Source organism: Psammomys obesus, unplaced genomic scaffold, assembly GCF_907164565.1.
Source record: "Psammomys obesus unplaced genomic scaffold, mPsaObe1.curated_primary_1811, whole genome shotgun sequence".
Lineage (NCBI taxonomy): Eukaryota > Metazoa > Chordata > Mammalia > Rodentia > Muridae > Psammomys > Psammomys obesus.
In genome coordinates this window covers 946,567-964,528 of record NW_026592510.1, presented here as the reverse complement: position 1 = coordinate 964,528, position 17,962 = coordinate 946,567, and the positions used below count along the sequence as shown (strand labels likewise).

At 43.1% G+C, this 17,962-nt stretch overlaps 1 protein-coding gene across 1 annotated transcript in view; it reads right to left on the bottom strand.

The window, feature by feature from the left end:
• Myof (myoferlin) overlaps window positions 1–17,962 on the bottom strand; it is a 104,367-nt gene that overhangs the window by 51,171 nt on the left and 35,234 nt on the right. Inside the window, 7 exon segments of the mRNA XM_055614162.1 lie at window positions 722–885; window positions 2,583–2,714; window positions 5,301–5,456; window positions 6,616–6,808; window positions 9,152–9,258; window positions 12,005–12,129; window positions 13,434–13,611. Coding sequence (XP_055470137.1) covers window positions 722–885; window positions 2,583–2,714; window positions 5,301–5,456; window positions 6,616–6,808; window positions 9,152–9,258; window positions 12,005–12,129; window positions 13,434–13,611 — 1,055 coding nt within the window.

Below are 17,962 nucleotides of genomic sequence, written 5' to 3'. Positions count from 1 at the left end.
ACTATATCTAGGTCTAGGTACAGACAGAGTTGTACTGGGAATTGGACACTTTGTACTCGGTCATGAGAGACATTGATTTATGACCCGGCTCATCTCCCTGACTATTTTTTACTTTGTATTTTGAGACTGGGTCCTGGTAAGTTGCTGAGCTTGGACTGGTCTGTACTCCAGGCAGAATCTGAATACGCAGTTCTCTTCCTTTCGTCCCTAGGTAGCTGGGGTTTGCAGACCTACACCCTGCATTCCCAAAGGTGCCTCTTATTCTTGTCTTTGGGGACTCATGGTATCGCCCTGTAAGTTTCTATGGACTTAGTCCTACTCAGTGGGTAAAATTAATATTAATAAGAATGATGACAGACGGGCTGGGGAGACCGTTCAGTTGGTAAAAGCTCCAGCCAGCACTGCAGCCTGAAACCCTGAACCAGATCCGAAGGACCCACAGAAAAAAAACAGATGTGTTGGTGGAACTCTATCATCCCAGCATCCCCAAGGTGAGCTAGAAGGCAGAGACAGGAGAATCACCCAGAAGCTGTGCACAAGCTAGCCTGGATACAGCATGAGGGCAGAAGCAGAAGACCCTGGCTCAACAAGGTAGACAGTAAGAAGTGACTCTTAAAAGATGTCTTTTGTTGTCCACATTTGTGCTATGTCATACATGTGCCTGCATAAACACACACACACACCTAAACAAAACAAGTGACCTAGAAAGCCAAACACTCACCTTCTTTCGGGGTCAACTACCCAGTCTCCTTCCCACTCCCAGCCTTTGGGAGGTAAAAAGAATTCTCTTTTGAGTTTTATTTTTCCTGTGACATCAGAGAACTTGTGACGTCCCACCAGTCCAGAGGTGCCCCACTTCCCAAACATGAGGGCTTGGTTTTCATACTGTTAAAAACAGACACAGTTGGGGAATCACTATCAGAGGTCGAGAAAGCAAGCCAGTCATGAAATCCAAGTGTGCGCATGGCTGAGGCCAGTTAATGAAAGGAAGCAAAAAAGCTACATGCCCAGAAAGTATGGACCTGAACTCAGGCCTGCCAGTGGTTAGGCAACTTTGAGTGAGTCGCTCATCTTCCTAAGATTCAGTATGATCATCTGTAAACTGGGCACAGCATGCTTCTTACACTTATTCTAGAGTTCACATATACAAACGGTTGTATGTTCTGCAAACAGTGATGTGTCCCATGTGAGTTATTTGAATGACACTAGACAGAAGGATGACATCGAGATGCCCACAACAATCCTCGACCTATGAATGTGTGCATTCCGTAAAGTTTACTTGTAAGTTTACTGCTTAGATTTGGGCACGTTTCTCCACAGAAATAAATAATTGATGGTATTCCTACCCCCAGGCAGTACACAAAGAATATATCAGAAACGTGATCACCAAGGGGTCCTAAAAGTTCTGAGTCTCTTCTGGACTATGGCAGGTAGAATGAGAACTTTCTGGAAAGCAACGTCTGACTCTGGTTTTCAGAGGGTTCATTTCTAAGTTAAGAAAATTCATTATAATTTTTGTGTGTGTGCAAGCCCTCACATAGAGGTCAAAGGACACCTTTTGGTAGTCAGTTCTCACCTTTGACCATGTGGGTCCCAGGGACCGATCTAGGGTGATCAGCCTCAGCTACAAGCACCTGTATCCACTGAGCTGACTCGCCACCCCAGCCATTCCCTTCTAAATTAGAATGTATAAAACCATGACTGTCTGATCTTCTTCACGCTCTCAACCATGGAAAGACTTTCCAGAGAGGTGAGGGTCCTTGTTTGGTCTCAGACTCATAGGTCTACTATTCTTATGTTGACCGGACTGAGAAGATAAGGTGCCCACAGCACAGGTAAGTCTTTGCCCACAAAGGGAGGCAGGAAATGTGACTATGTGCCTAATGGCAGTGGAGAGAGAGCACGAGTGTCATCTCAGGTGTTGGTTTGAGCCTGGAGGGGAGGGTGCGCCTAGGTGATTATCACAAGGATCCATGAACTTAGGATGCGTGACTGGGGCACAGAATGGAGGAGCAAAGGTTTCTTGCTGACTCTGCTTGGAAGCCAGCATGACACTAATAAAATCCAAGCACAGATCTCGACGTGGACCACAGGGCTCCACTGAGAGTGGTGGTGGTGGCCTTCAGTGGCTTCGGGGATGGAGCCTCAAGACAGTTGCAGCAGGACAAAGTAGTATGAGGTGTTCATGGACAGGCACATGTGAAGTGCCTCAAAGGCACCCAGAAAAGTGTGCGCACATATGTGCATCCGACTTCGTGTGTCGTGTGTCGTATGTCTAGCGCCCATGAGATTGGCTCTAGTGTCACAAGCTGGAAAAGCATCCATTTTCAAGGTCGCTGGCTGGAGGTTACCTCATTGAATTATCACACAAAAGGGGTCGCCACACTGGAGTGTTCCACTGTTTATAACCGTAGGGCAGCCGGCGTGTGTGTGTGTGTGTGTGTGTGTGTGTGTGTGTGTGTGTGTAAGATTCTTTTAGAGGCATTTAAGGTGGTAGTAATAACAGCTACAGGTAGGCAAAAAGGGAAAAAGTAAAAAGTTCTGCCCCACCAAAGAGAAGAGAGGACTGTCATCAAAGGTACCATTTCAGCGAAGACGGTGAATAAGCCTTCAGCAAAGCTATTGAACTTCTTCTCCACAGCACTTAAACCCAGCCAGATATTCACTCGAAGCTCCACAGGCACTTTGGGCCCATTGGTTTTTTCTTGTGGATACTGTGGATGAATTATAACATCTTAGGTGACATGGAACAGACGCCACATGAACTGTGATATCATGCTAAAGCCCAAAGCATGCTCAGCCTCTACCCACTGCTCCCATCAGACTGACTTTGTCTTTGCATTAGTTAAAACTGACAAATGACCCTACAGCAAAGACTGAGATAGCAGCTAAAGCCATAGGTTCTATGCAAGCCATTCCGAATGCCCGGCCTTTTCCAGTTCTCTGGCTTGCGTCTGTCCTTTTCTTCATTGATAAACTGTCTCTAGTTCAATCAATCAGTCAACCAATCAAAATGTGAGCCATGTATCCCCACCTGTCCCCAAGGCCATTTCAGGAAGTCTACATGGGGAGAACAGTCTTTCTAATAGCATCAGTGTGAGATTTGTCTTCTTTGTTTTGTTGACATCTGCACGGGTGGGGCAGTGACTTCCCACTGCCCCCAAAGGTAGGAACAGCACTCAACTGTCAAGTGCAGAAGATGAAATGTCAGTTCCACTAAGGAATTCTTTCAATTTAAATAAACCCAACTAACTAAAGAACTAAAAATATTATAATCGATTTTTAAAAGCCAGTAAAGATTATGTTTTGTTAAATCCCCACTCTTAAGTGCCTGGTTTCTTAGTACTTGGTGTGATAAAAGAGGGCGCTCTCACACATTAGCACAAGAGCTTTTTGTCAACTTGACAAACGCTCTGTTATAAATTGACCTAGAGATAGGTGTGTATGTGTGTGTGTTGAGACAAGACCTCTTGTATCCTGTGTCTGTTTTCCTATTTTAATTTTTATTATAACAAATACTAGGGATACAAGCCATATAAACAAAAGCCCTTTGTAGTCTTCAATAATGTTTTTAATGTTACAAAGAGACACCAAGACTAAAAAAAAAAAAAAAAATCTCACTGAACTAAAAGACTTCTCAAACTAAAAAATGAGGATTAATAAGGTCAATAAATAGAGTTTCTGAAAAGCATTTTTTTTTTCTGTTTATGCTCTAGATTCTAAAACTTAACACGAAACACAACCCCCTGGCCTCTCTGGTTTCTTGTGAAGCTTTATTTGTTAATCAGTTTGCTTCCACTACTGCTGACAGTGATTATAATTGAGGTTTTATTTTAAGTCAAATTCCTTCTGCAGAGGACATTTGGAAGAAGCTGATCACTCCGACACTGTTTACAGGCCCCGGGTTAAAGAGCGAAATTAACACATTAGAAGTGAGCACACAGCTCCTTGTTTTAGAGAGCAGACCGCCTTGACTTTGTCTTTTCTCCTACTAAGACTTGTAATTACTTTCTTAAATCCAAAGAAATTCTTTCTTTGACTCCTGTTGGATGTCAAAGCACGCCAACAGGAGCTATGTTCAGTTCTTTGATGCAGCCCCAGGCCTCTGTCAGTTTTCCAGAGAAGTTCCTCATTGGGGTTCTAGGAGGAGTTATGGGTTCTAGGAAGCTTGCAGAGTATGTGCAGAAAATTAGATGCAAACACAATCTGGCAGGAAGCACTTAAAGATGTCCATGACTCTAGTCAGAACTACTGTGGTATTGCGGCACATGCCTTTAAATCCCAACACTTGGGAGGCATAGGCGGGGAGATTTCTGTGAGTTCCAGGTCAGCCTGATCTACATAGTGAGAGTGTATCTTAAAACAAAACAAAACAAAATAGTAATTGATGATGATGGTGATAAAAATGTTCAAAACTTCTGCTTAAAGTAGCAATTCTCGAAACTTTTCTATATTAGAGAGTCTTATGATTGTAATGGCTGCTCGTGATTGCCAAATTGCCTGGATCTGAACCAATGAAAAGGCATGATGCCATGCATTCCTGTGAGGCATTTTCTTGATAGATTATTTGAAGTAGAAACCTATCTTAAATGTGTGCAGCCCAGCTAAAGGATATAGAAGAAAAGCTTCTGCTTCTTGCCTGCTTGCCTTCACTTTTGCCGGCAAGTTCATCAACTTTGTTGCTGCTATTGCTGCATTCTTTCCCTAATATTAGGACTTGGATTCCAGCTTCTAGTGGAAACTGAAGACCAATGGTTCTCCCAGAATCCTCTGAGCCACCAGACTGAGACTGCTCAGACATCCAGCCTCATGGACTAATCAATTTCCAAGTTCTTGGCCTTTCTGGTTGAGACAGCCATCATTGAGCCACCCAGACCATATCAGATAGGCCAGTCTAATAATTCCCCTTTTAATGTGTATTCATTTTATCTGTCTGCTCTTCTAGAGAACCCTGATCTCATGACTAGTTATATAACCCCTCCTCCCCAAACACCTACTAGCATCAATGGAAGAAATGTACTGTTTGTATGAGACATTAAGGATAGAAAATTCATGTCAGAAAGCAAATGACAATGTCATGTTATTAGTAATGTCAGAGCCATCTAGAGCAGTGTCTGTGGTTGAATGTCAACCAACCTCATGTCACTGTAAAAATTACAGCCCCAGAAGAAGAGAGACCAGGACAGGTTGGCATTGATCTTAAACATCTTAGCTATACAAAAAGATAGACTACTAACCATGCAACCCCTCCCCCAGAAGAGAATTTTGCATGCATTTCCTATTACACAATGGAGATGTACCTTCAGAAAGATGGTTTGGGTTTTCCCACAGTATTTCCCAGATGCGTTCCCGCCACTGGTGGAGTATAAGACTTGATGGGCAGGAATCCGTGCATAAGCTAGTCGCTTCTCTCCACGGATCATCCAGATGATAATGTCAGGCATGCTGTTCTGAGGCTGGCCAGTGGGTGAGATGGGAAAGAAAGCAGACAAGATGAGTGGATATACAGAGAGACCGGGAAATAGCAGGTTAGGAACTTGGGGTTGTGTGTTCCAAAGTCAGGAGATACTGTGTTCCAAAGTCAAGAGATACGCATCTTCTATGGTCCACTGTGGTTACAAGAGGCTAAGAAGTGGGCTGTGGGTAGCTGTGGGGCAGGAGTAGAGGCACATGGCAGCAAGTAAAGAGGTGCCGGCCACTCCGAGCTGAAAGGTACTTTAGGAGATACCCCCCTTGTGTCTCAAGTATCATTTGAAGAAAGCCATCAGTAGCTTTCTTCAGAAAGCTTTCATCAGAAAGCCACAAACTGCCACCCACTGCTGTGATGTGTCTGAATGTGTTCCTCAGGGTTATATGTCCAAAGCTTTATTCAGCAGTGTTGATTATTCAGCAGTTGTTGCAAAAGTGGGTTAGTTATCATATGTATAGGCGTACTGTGAGAGTAGGGTCAGTCCCCACCTGCTTGCTTACACACACACACACACACACAAACACACACACACACACACACTCCCCTCTAGCCCTCTGCAGTGAAATAACACAACAACAACAATAACAACAACAAAAATCCCTTGTCACATTCAGGTCTCTCCATATTGGATATCGCTGCTCCTAGAACTGCAAGAAAGAAATCTCTGCTCTTCATAACTTACCCAGCCTGTGGTATTGTTTCAGTATCACAAAAGGAACTAAGACACTCACCCCCAGACACTCAGAGGACAGGAGGAGTCTGTCCACTCGTTCATTCATGGAGGTGAGGGACAGCTGACACTCAGCCAGCACCTCCTGTCCGCCCTGTGCTGTCCTCCTTTATAGTCATCATGTTTAAAGCTTCCCACAACAGTTCTATGACAGCACCATGAAAGCGGTAATTTTCCTTTAGGTTCCTCCGGAACCCAACTCAAAATTCTGGTACCGATTTCAGTGACTTTTACCCCAATCTTCAGTAGCCCCCTCAGCCCAGTTATTCCTTGGTTTTTGTTATTGGTTAAATCCATTCACAGTACCAAACATCATGCCAGATTCTCCATCCACAACCCCACTCCCCCACCCCCTTGGCATCATCCACAGAATGCTTCTGGAACCAGATGACATCAGTGAAATTCCAAGCTCTACCTCTTCAGTAAGTTGCATTAATTTATCAAGCCAGTCCTCGATTTCCAACAAGGTGGATTTCACATCTGTGGCTTCCGACCTCATCTTCATAGCTGCCTCATGTATCTGCGAGAGAAACCTGGACCGCAACTTTTGGATCTGAGTATCCAGAATTGTGACATTAGCTTTTCCTTCTGTGACAGGCAAGGTGTATCTATGAGAAAAGGAGAGAAAAGAAGACAAAACTTAAGAATGACATTTTGGGCTTAAAACTAAGTTCACTTATGTCTGCCCACATGTTTAATGCATGTCTGCATTCATTCCATATGTAGATGGATTGAGGTGTCAACACTCTTCTGATTCTAGGGGCGCTGCTTGGGTTAAACTGTCATTGAGGACATCTCTGTGGTGCTGGCGGAACAGAAAAGAGAACAAACATTTTTTAAAGCAGCAAAGTGTAAGTGATATTCCCACCACCATCATCTTCACTGTTGTCATCACCTCAGAAGGTTCTCAGAGAGCTCCAGAAAATAGGAAGGACTGTTTGATGGGACAATTTCTATCCAAGTTAAGACCCAGTGGCAGGACCCCCAAAGAAAAACTGGGGTGACTGAGTGAGTGATGCAGATTAGCCTCCTGTCATTCGTGTCTCCCTCTCGCTGCGGCAGTTGGCGAGGCCCCAGGGCAAGACTGTCAGTACCAGAAAATTCGACTCACGTTGTCCCCACTGAGATCTCCTGTTATTTGCATTTCACCCCGCTCCTTAAATGAAGGATATTCTAGCATTTCCCTCAAACATAGAATGTCCTGTTACATAACATTTTAAAACATCCCAAGTGTCTTCTTTGAAGGAAGCTTGCATCAAAGCCCTGCTAGATATGCCTGTGCTTGCTTCAGCAAATCCTATAGTTCACAGCCATTTTTCCAAGTGAAAGCTGTAACTGCATGGTTTTATTTGATTTTATTAATGACTGTGGCAGAATTCGTATGAAGGGTTAAGAAGCTGCAGTGGCAGGAGAAAGCTGTTGAGCTCAGAAGTCACACGTGAGCCCTTTGAGAGTGGGCTGCTGAGGATGAAAGGGAGCAGAGGGCTCAGTGGTAAATCACTCTCAGCATCACTGTCCGGCTGGACCCCTCTACTCTCAGTGTGAGCTTTGAGTGGTCACAGAGTCAGTGGCGTTTTGACGTCAGCTGCTCGTCAATGACCTGACCAAACCACTAGATGGCACAAGAAGGCTGCATGACTAAGGGACTTCCCCAGAGGGGAAGTGTCTGGTTCCCCTGAGCTTTTCTTTTTGACCTTTCCTGTTCACAGCTTCTTTAGCCAATATTTAAAATGAGGTTTGAATGAGTCACTTTCCCCTTTGATTACTAAATGCTAAAAGGTCTGAGTTACTTCTCCAAGTCACAGCTATGAAATGTGCTCTGGCTGAGTCTACGTACTGGCTTTGTCTAATCTGATTTGATGTGTGTGTGTGTGTGTGTGTGTGTGTGTGTGTGTGTGTGTGTTGTGTTGCTGTTGTTTCTTGTCTATTTTTTAACATTGCATGATTTTGCACGTCATTCTTGTTTAGGGGTCATTCTGACTCTTTTGCTCCTATTTTAGTATAAATGCTGCTGAAGTACTAGAGACACTCAGAAAAAAACAAAAAACAAAAACAAGAGCAAGCTATTCCTAAAGACATGACTTAGGAACGTTGCTCTGAGTGGTGGAAATCCCTGCAGAGTCAGAAGTCCTTCAGGAGGAGTAGGGAGCTCAAGTACCTCCCTCCCCTCCAGCTCCCACCCTCTGCCTCAGGCTGCTGGGCCAGCTTCCCCGAGTCCAGCTTGGGCTGACTTTAGACTTGGCTCCATCTGTGGCCCACTCCCTCTTTCCCTCCCATTCCTCCTGTCCCTCCCTCATCTCCTCCCTGCCCCCTTCCCAGTCCACTGAGAGAGGGTGTCCTCCTCTCCTTCCGTCTGGCCCTAGCTTATCAGGTATCTTCAGGATGGTTGCAATGTCCTTATCTGTGGCCTAGCTTGCAAGGCTGCTCCTCCCTCAGAGGAGAGGGGAAGCTCATGAGTTCATGTCAGAAACAATTCCTGTCCCCCTTACTAGGGAACCCACTTGGATACTGAGCTACCATGGGCTATGTCTGAGCAGGGGTTGTAGGTTATCTCCATGCATGGTCCTTGGTTGCTGGGATACAAGTGAATGTATAAAATTATTTTAAAATTAAAAAAAAATTTTTTTTAAAAGTAAAAAAATAAAATAAAATAAAATAAAATAAAATAAAATAAAATAAAATAAAATAAAATAAAATAAAATAAAATAAAATAAAATAAAATAAAATAAAATAAAATAAAAATAGACTTGGCTCCAAACCAAAGAATGGAGCTTTCCAGGTGATTCAGAAACTCTTCCTCTGGTGGGGTGGGGCTTTCAAGGAGCCCAAAACAATGATCAAAGGCATTTTTTTTTTCCTTCAGAGAAGCGAAGATTCTAGAAGCACTAACAGTCTTAGAATTGAGGGATGAGTGCATGACTGGGGATGTGGGGAAGGGAAGATCACTGTACCTCGTGTCTTCTATAACTTCATCTATCAACTTCAGCCACAGCTCAGCCAACTGGTTTGCAGGAATTTTTCCTTGGATCCCTGATTTTACAGCCTCTATGTTTGATTGCTGAAGAATTAAGAAAGAGGAGAGATAACTGATAACTCTGCCATTATACCCAAGAAAGCTCTATTTCCAAGGTAGGGTAGGGGTATAAAAAGATATATTACAGAAAAGCCAGAGAGCTCTGGTTCGCACTTAGTAATATTTGCCGTAGCTTTCTGTTGTTTGCTTTTATTCAAAATGCAATTGACGCTAATAAGTTTAAGCAATAGAAAAATCTTATCATGTATTTTGACCTTTGAAACCATGTAAGTATTTTATGTACTCCAAAAATAAACAGAAAGAAGCCATCAGGAATAGGCAAGGGAACCCTATAAAGGACATACATAGGAACAGTATGGACGTAGCTATACTTCACACGGTTGGTTGAACTAACTAACATAAGCTATGAGAATAGCATTTTGACTACCTATCCTGAGTTACAAAACCAAGGCAATCCAAACTGTATTAAACTCGAATCCGTGGGCTTACTGTCATGATGGTTGATGTATGGAGTTTAAAACTGAAAAAAAAAAAAAATGAATGATTGTAATTGGAATGGCAGAACTTAGAGTCTCACTGTAGGGAAGATAAGTCCTTGGTGGTAGATTAAAATTGGAGGCACCATTCTGGCCTTCAATATTTTAACAGTTATAGAAATAAATACACATATATCTGTGTGTATGTATGCACATGTGTGTGGTGAATTTCTTGGCTGAAGAGGCTTAAAGGGAAAAATATACCAGTAGCTGTGCGCATTCTACTACCCAGATTGCGTTTTGTAAATGTCACTTCCCATTAAAGCAAGTACAGCATCTTAGAAAAATGGTTATTTCAGTGCTGGGGTTGGGAAAGTACAAGCCAAGCCCAGAACATACTGATATGCTAATGTTGAGCATCTGCCAACAGAGAGGGGAAGGGAGTGCCCTCTATGCCTAGCCAAAGTCCTGGTCATGGAAAGCCACTCTCTCTGTCAAGATTAGCCTGGAGCACAGACAGCTTGGTCAGTCGGAAGAGATAATAAAAAGAATGAGGGCAAAACGCCCTGAAGAATATCTCAAACTTAATTAGGTATGGTCAGTTCTCCACCAGTTTCCTTGAGGAAAGGTATTGGAAACTAATAAAAATGTTACATTTTAATTTCAACTTTATTTGTTTTTATTTTTTAGAAATTGTATGTTTATTTTATGTGCATGAGTGCTTTGCCTACATGTATGTCTAATGACCTCACATGTGCCTGGCGACCTTGAAGGACAGAAAACAACCTTAGATCCCTTGGGATGGGAGTTCCAGGTGGTTGTAAGCTGCCATGTGGGTGCTAGGAACTGAACCCAGGTCCTCTGGAAGAGCAGCAAGCTCTTAGTCACAGGACTATCTGTCCATTGCCTTCGACTTCATCTTTCCTAATTGGGAAATTATGCTCAAATTCAATTATCCTTCTACATTGGTGCTCTCCCCTCCCCGGCCCCTCCCCCACGGAGAGGTTTTATGTATGACTATGTTTGCTTCTCCATGGTCTGAGATGCTCTCTGGGGTTGTCAGCGAAAACAAACCAGAGTGATGGGATGGGGACAAATTCTTCTGCTTCAGTGCTAGATCTCTGGGCTGCATGTTAAATCTGGGGCTGATCACTCTGCCCTCAGGATTGCTCACTGCCTGTGAGGTTCAGGGCCATCTTCCCAGCTCTGGGCTCTTCAATGATTTCAAGTTCCTCAGTGTAACCGTGTTTCCTCATCATTGACAGAAACCAGACTATGGCTTTGGAGCGTAGTACGGACCCAGCACTCGCCTCTTTTCCAGCATTGTTGCTACTCTTGAGAGCATCAGCCAGGACTCACACGCACCATTTTGGTGGCATAGAAATGCGTTAGAAAAAGGATTATGTTGCCTTTATAACAAAAAGCGATATTTTAATTTTGCTATGGAGTTTTTTTTTAGCAGATATTTTCTCATATATCTTGGTCTAGCACTTATAAAAATGATATTAATATAAACTGAAAAATATTTGTTATTCATATATTTTAATCACATATTAATGAGAGTAACATATTTCCACACATATGATATGTTTTGATTATATCCAAATGGACTTTTCCCCATTCTAAATTAACATAACATTGAAATAAAAACACTAATGTGGAATGGACTTTATCCATACCCAACAGAAGTAACTTAGTATCTTTAACTTGAGCAAGAAATGCCTCAAATGTGCCACCTTCCTCCTCACTATTGTAGTCTACCAATGTCAAAAAGGTACATACAGATACTATTCTTACGCTGCTCTACCAGAGCAACCCCTTCCTCCAGTCTTCAGAGAAGGAAATGTTCCTCCAGTCAGAAGCAAGAGCAGAGACTCGCAGGCTTGGCCCTTAGCAGAAATCATCTCTGTAGTAGGAGCAAAATCCTACAGGTTGCACACGGCTATTGGAACAAAGCATGCAGACGCCATTGCGTGCGCTCCCTTTCTGGCCCTCCAGCCTTTTGCATTCTCCTGACTTTCTCAGTAAGAAAGCCTTTGTCACCTTCTCCCCTCCTCTTAGGCTGGAGGGTGGATGTCCTGGTGAGCTGTGTCTATGGGATGCATTGAGGTAAAAGGTAGAACAAGCAGGGGAAAGAGCCTGTGCACCAGTGCCAATGAACTTGTACCAGCTCCCAACTGTTTTCCTCTGCTCTTAGTAAATTGCTCTTACCTGGTTGACCATTGTATTTTAAGATCCCGGGCTACAGTTGCCAAGTCTGCACACTCATCGGAAATTCAGGAACGATAACTCACCAGCCGCTCTGCCATGACTAGCAGAGTGTTCACTGCATCCAGGCGATGACTAATATCCTCCCAGTAGGACGTCAGGGTGACCACCGGCTTTGTGTGGGCCCATGGTAAGTAGTAATAGTAGTTACCTGGTATGGAGGGTCAGGGGTCAGTAAATATGGACACTGGAAATGGGCAACATATTTATTACACAGACTGCTGCCAGAGCTGCTCGTTGATCCGCATGCTTAGGCAATGGTCCTGGCTAAGGTTTGTTCACTGTCTGGGGAGCTGGAGAGTAAACCTAGGGCCTTATATAAGCTAGGACAGTTCTCCACTGCCGAGCCACACCCGGGCATTATCCTGGCTCATCAACTTTATCCAGTTAAGCAACAGAGAAACAGATGGTTCATTCACCTGTTTGTGAATCTTTCTAAAACAGCAAATTGGGGACAACAGTCTCAGAATCTTCTCCGTGGCTCAGGACCACACAGCTGAGCATCCACAACGGTTACCTCATACCGCATTGCGATAAACGTAGAGAGCCCCGGAGGTTAGATTCACTGCTTCTCTGCGAAAACTTTTCTTTCAAATTATTGTTTTTGCTGGAAAAGGAGCAACCCCACCCCACACCCTGTTCTTTGCAAACCTCGGCTGCCTGCATAGGGTTGGCATTCCCCGGAAGCTTTCTGCAATTAAGACTAAATATTTAATGCTTTCTAGGCCATTTTCTGTTTTAAACCGGCTCGCACAAAAATTTAGGTAAAAGTATAGCCATACTGTTGGACTGTTTCTGTACACAGACTCATATACGTAAAAACATAATTAAAAAGAACAACAAAGTCTTTTTAAAAGAGAATGAGGTGAGGGGGCTGGGTGAGAATCAGAAGCCTGGCTTGTCCACTGTCTGAGCCAGAGTACTGCCATGGTTAACTACTGAAGCTAAGGGAGATTTGCACGTGGTGGGATACAGCTGCTTTAGGGAGTATGCTATTTAGTGGGGTCACCATCTTGAGGTTTTATGAGACCTAGTGTCCTGGCTGAGCATAGGCTTGGGAACCTGGGCTTTAGCTCCTAGGAATGGGATCTGGGTCTGGCCACCCTTCACCCCTCCTGTGCCTGTGCGCTAGCATGCAGACACAATGGGATGACTAGGGCACAAGTTATAGGAAACGGGTTTCTCCTCCCACCAGTTAGCTTCTGAGGACTGAATTAAGGTTGTCTGGCTTGGTGACAGTTTCCTTATCCACCGCGCCATCTCACCTGCGCACAGATTTTGCTCCTCTCATGGGTTATCTAAACTCCAATCCTCTCCTCACATCAACTAATGAGATGCTGGGGATAGTGACCGCCAGAGAGGAAAACACAGTGCACACTCCTTGTTATGTACCATCTGTACATGCATGTACCCACTGTAACATGAATAAGAGAGAACACTTAACACCACTCTTACCATCAAATACTGCACGGCTGTACTGAGTCGTTGATGCCAAAGGCTTACAGGTTGCATCAAACTTGTTGCCATAGTTCCCAATGCTGACCTCAAACTGAATGGCCTCGCCAACATCTTGCAACATGGTGGCTGAATGGAACACAGCAGACAGGCTGTACTTCCGCCTTCGCTGGTATTTCTATAAAGTAGGAGAAGAGATAAGGTTCAGTGCCACTTCATTTGTCTGAATTTATATGTGGATCTCCAGCAGATGCAATTCTTAGCCCAATTGGTTAGTGCAGTGCTAAATGCCAAAAGGGAACGCTCTTGGATCCATCAGCTCCACTTCTCGTATAAGTGGGCAGAGACCAAAGTAGTAGGCTGTTCATCATGGAACTGATTGGCAGAGGGAAAAACAATGCATGTGTCTGCAAGTCACAGTTTAAACAAGTTAGGTTCTTGTCATACTAGGATGGAAATTCACAATGACTTAAGTAAGTACTTATGCAAACATAGAAAAGGGGAGTATTTTATTTTATTATGACTTATTTTGCTGGTGATTAAACCCAGAACTTTATACATGCTAGGCAAGCACGCCACCAGAGAGCTACTTCCTTTGCTCCAAAGGATATATTTAAAATAAATTAATTAAATATATTTTTAATATTGATGCACATGAAGAGGATCTGGAAAAACAACTCAAATAATTAACAGCAATACTGTCATAGAGGTTAGAGTGATAATGGCAATTTTATTTTCTAACTTATCTGTGTTTGAGTCATTCATTAATTTTTAAAGATTTTAATAAAGATTTTATAAATAACATAAATAAAGACTAAATAAAGATTTTAATTTTTAATTTAAAAATAAGTGAAATTATATTCTCTCGCTTTTTCTTTTCCACCACCAGTCTCTCTTCTCTCTCTGCATTAGTAACTTAACTGATGATCCTTTTCTTTTCCTTCAATCTGTGCCATGGCCTTTATTCAATTGAATGGATCACTAATTTTGGGTAGGGTTTCTGGCTTGTATGGGGCAAAAATTTGGACACCTATTTGCAGAGACACCCAGGCTTCAAAAACTGCTTCAAAACATTAAAAACAAAATTAAACTAGATTAAGATCCTTTTATGTATTAAGAGAACCAGATATAATTATTTAGAATTTATCTCTCTTGACAGTATTTCCATGTCTGAGCTGTCACACGGTCACCCCAGTCCCCAGTGCTCCTGAGGGGGCATTTGCTTCTCATCAGCACATGAAGTACTAAGAGAAACATCACATTAAGTGGGAAGTCTCTCTCATGCATCTTACCTGCCACAGTGACCAGGATTCCTCTCTACCCTATCCAAATCTAGAGGCTTTTCCCCCTTAATTCAATCAAAACCAAGCAAACCTCTCGTTACTATCTAGTCATTGATCATGACTTAATTTTTTTTGTTATTGGTCTATTAGTTCATGGAGAATTTTATACAATGTGGTTTTGTATTAATTTCCCTCAACTTCTCCCAGATACTGTGGCTTTATTTAAATTGTTCTTTTCTTTTAAAAAAAGGTTCACTTTATTGTGTGTGTGTGTGTGTGTGTGTGTGTGTGTGTGTGTGCATAAGTGTGAACCATGTCTGTGAGGGAGTCACAGGAGTCTTAAGAGAGTGTTGGGTACCTTAAAACTGGAATTATAGGCAGCTGTAGTTCCTACGCATATGTGCAGTAAGAACCAAACCCTGTGCAGGAGCAGTAAGTGATCTTAAATGCCGACCCAGCTCTCAGCTCCTACCACCCCCAAATCAATGAACTTTTCCTAACAAAACAAAAATGTACGTCTCAATCTCAACATAGATGGTACTTTTTCTATTACATGCCACTGTTTAAAAACCATGGTAAAAGACATATAATAAAATTTACCATTTTAGGAGTGTGGTTCAAGGGCATCAAGGACATTTATGTTACTGTGCTCTAGTCACCTACCACCCAGAACTCTTTTCATGATGCAAATAAAAACTCTCCCTTTCTCCCTTCCTCCTGCTGGCCACTACCATCCTCTCTGAATTCAACTACACCAGCTTCCTTGACTGTGTGGTCTGCAGTTATCTAGCCTGTGCTGGGAATAATTCGCTTAGCACAATGTCTTCTGTATCATCCATGTGGTAGCTAGAAAATACTTTCCCTTTTACCCAGTAATATTCTGTAATATGGAGACACTTCATTTGTTTATCCAGGCACCCAGGGATGGACACATAAGCAGCTTCCGCCTTTTGGCCACAATGAATAACATCAGGTGTGTGTCTATTTGAGTCCCTGCTTCCAAACCCTTTGAATTTACACTCAGGAGAACAACTGCTAGATTCTATAGTAACACCATTTTTAATTTTGGGGGCTGCTTCAAGAACTAGTCCTGTTTTTCAGGTCAAGCTCTCTGAATGCCTAGGCTGGCTTTGAAATCACAACCCTCTTTCTTCAGTCCCTAGGTGCTGGGATGACAGACATGCCTCGCCTTGCCTGGCTGTTGTGAGAACTTCTGTTATCTTGTAGTCCTGAAGAGGTAGTAACAGTCCCCTAGAAAGTGCATGATTATAAAGTCACCATTTTGGTGAAAGGCGATTTTAACATCATATAACAGACCTCGAAGAAGGTTCTGTCACAAACTCCTCGCAGCTCTGAGATCTTGCAGAATTCCTTCTAAATCATTAGCTGCAACCTCAGCTTCACTTTCAATTGCCCAGGGAGCTTTAGCCTGGGTATTTGAGCTCCAAGGATTCCCTATCTTAGTCCACTGTCTTGGTGCTGGAGAAGCTGGGGACACTGAAGCTCTTTATCAGGAGCCACCTAAGCTGTACATGATTCAAGAATGCTGGAAGAGTTAAAGCTTTAATTTGGATTTTCTAAAAGTTTCAAAGCAGGAAGTTATTTGTATTGGTCATAATTTTATATGCAGCAAAACTTCTTTATAAAATACTAGGCATGATTTAAGGAAAGGGAAGTTTGGTTTTTTTTTTTTAAAAAAAAAAAAAAAGGAAATATAATTTGAGCCCTGAATCAGGGCCTGGGATGGTAATTATGGGATAATACTGACTTTCAACTAGATGGGCTCTAGAAGACTTCTTAGTATGCCTCTGATGGAATTTCTAGACTTGGTTAACTGAAGTGAGACAGCCCGCCCTAAATGTAAGACACACCATCCATGAGCGGGTCCTGGGCTGATAAAAAAGGAAAAAAGGGAGCTGAGTCACCTTGTCCTGTTTTATCATGGCTTACGCAGTATGACCAGCCTCCTCAAGCTCCTGATACTTTACCTTCCTTGCCATGATGGAATGGACTCTCACACTGTAAACCAAAATTAACCCCTGTGTTTTTTAAAGTTACTTTTGCTAAGTATTTTATCATAGCAATTGGGGGGGGTATGCGGGGGAGGACAAGCAATGCAGGATCCAGAAGAAATGGTCATGATTGAAGTGGGACTCATCAATTAAGCCAGAGTCTGCAAAGAATGAAGAAAAAGCATGGGTGTTCCACAAGTGAGAAGGACACTGTGTCTGGCTGAGTCTGTCAGGCACACATCCATTCAAGCCAAGATCCCATTAGAACGCCCTGGATGTTCTCCTGCAGTGCCTGCACAGATGCCCACAGAAGTCTCCTCAGGCTCCTCACCCTGGAGTACCTGACCTCTGGAATGAAGTTTGGGCTTCTTGTCATCACCACAATTAGCCGGGAGAGTGGCATACACTGTCAGCAAATGCTAAAGACGGAGCCCGCTTTGGACCACTTTGCAAGTCCAAGCTTCATGAGGAGCGTTACTACCACCTGCTCACCTGCCCCCAGAGTCCAGCTGCCCTAGATTAGGGTAACTGAGAGTTTCGCCAGGACCTAACCCTTTCCCACTTCCCCTGTGACCCCAGGGTATGGAGAGGTGGAGAGAGGAAGGAAACACAAACACTATTTAGAGAAGCTGGCCCCAGCTTTGGTTCTGGGACCCCTCTTAGTAGCAAATCTTGGGGCAAAGCTGCCTACAGTCAAGGAAAGCTACATTAAAGGAATGTAAAGGCCAAGATCCAGGATGAGGAAGGGATTCCTTGTGCTCAGCCAAGGCCAGTCTTTGCTGGTAAGCAGCTGCAAGATGGACCTACTTTGACTTTAACATTCAAAGAGAGCCTGCCCTTCCTTCATCTTGTGTTGCGACTTTGTACTAGTGTTGAGAACAGAAATCTTACACCACCCGCAAGAAGAGTCAGCAGAAGAGGAGGTGGGGAAAGCAGGCTTTCCAGAAAAGCTATACGATGGATGAAAGTGACAAAATTAGTTGCTTTTTTAGCCAGTGTGCCTTTTAGATGCATGTGGTTCTGGAACGCTTACAATCAGCCATTTTGACAGACATTGCTGTAGTGAGCATTGTCTGGCTTATTGCTTCAGCAAAACCAGACAACAGGTAATTGTGTATGAGTTAATACAAAACAGGAAGTGCAAAACAAAAACAGAAAACAGATCCATGCCTGGGAACAACAATTCTAGATAGATAGATAGATAGATAGATAGATAGATAGATAGATAGATAGA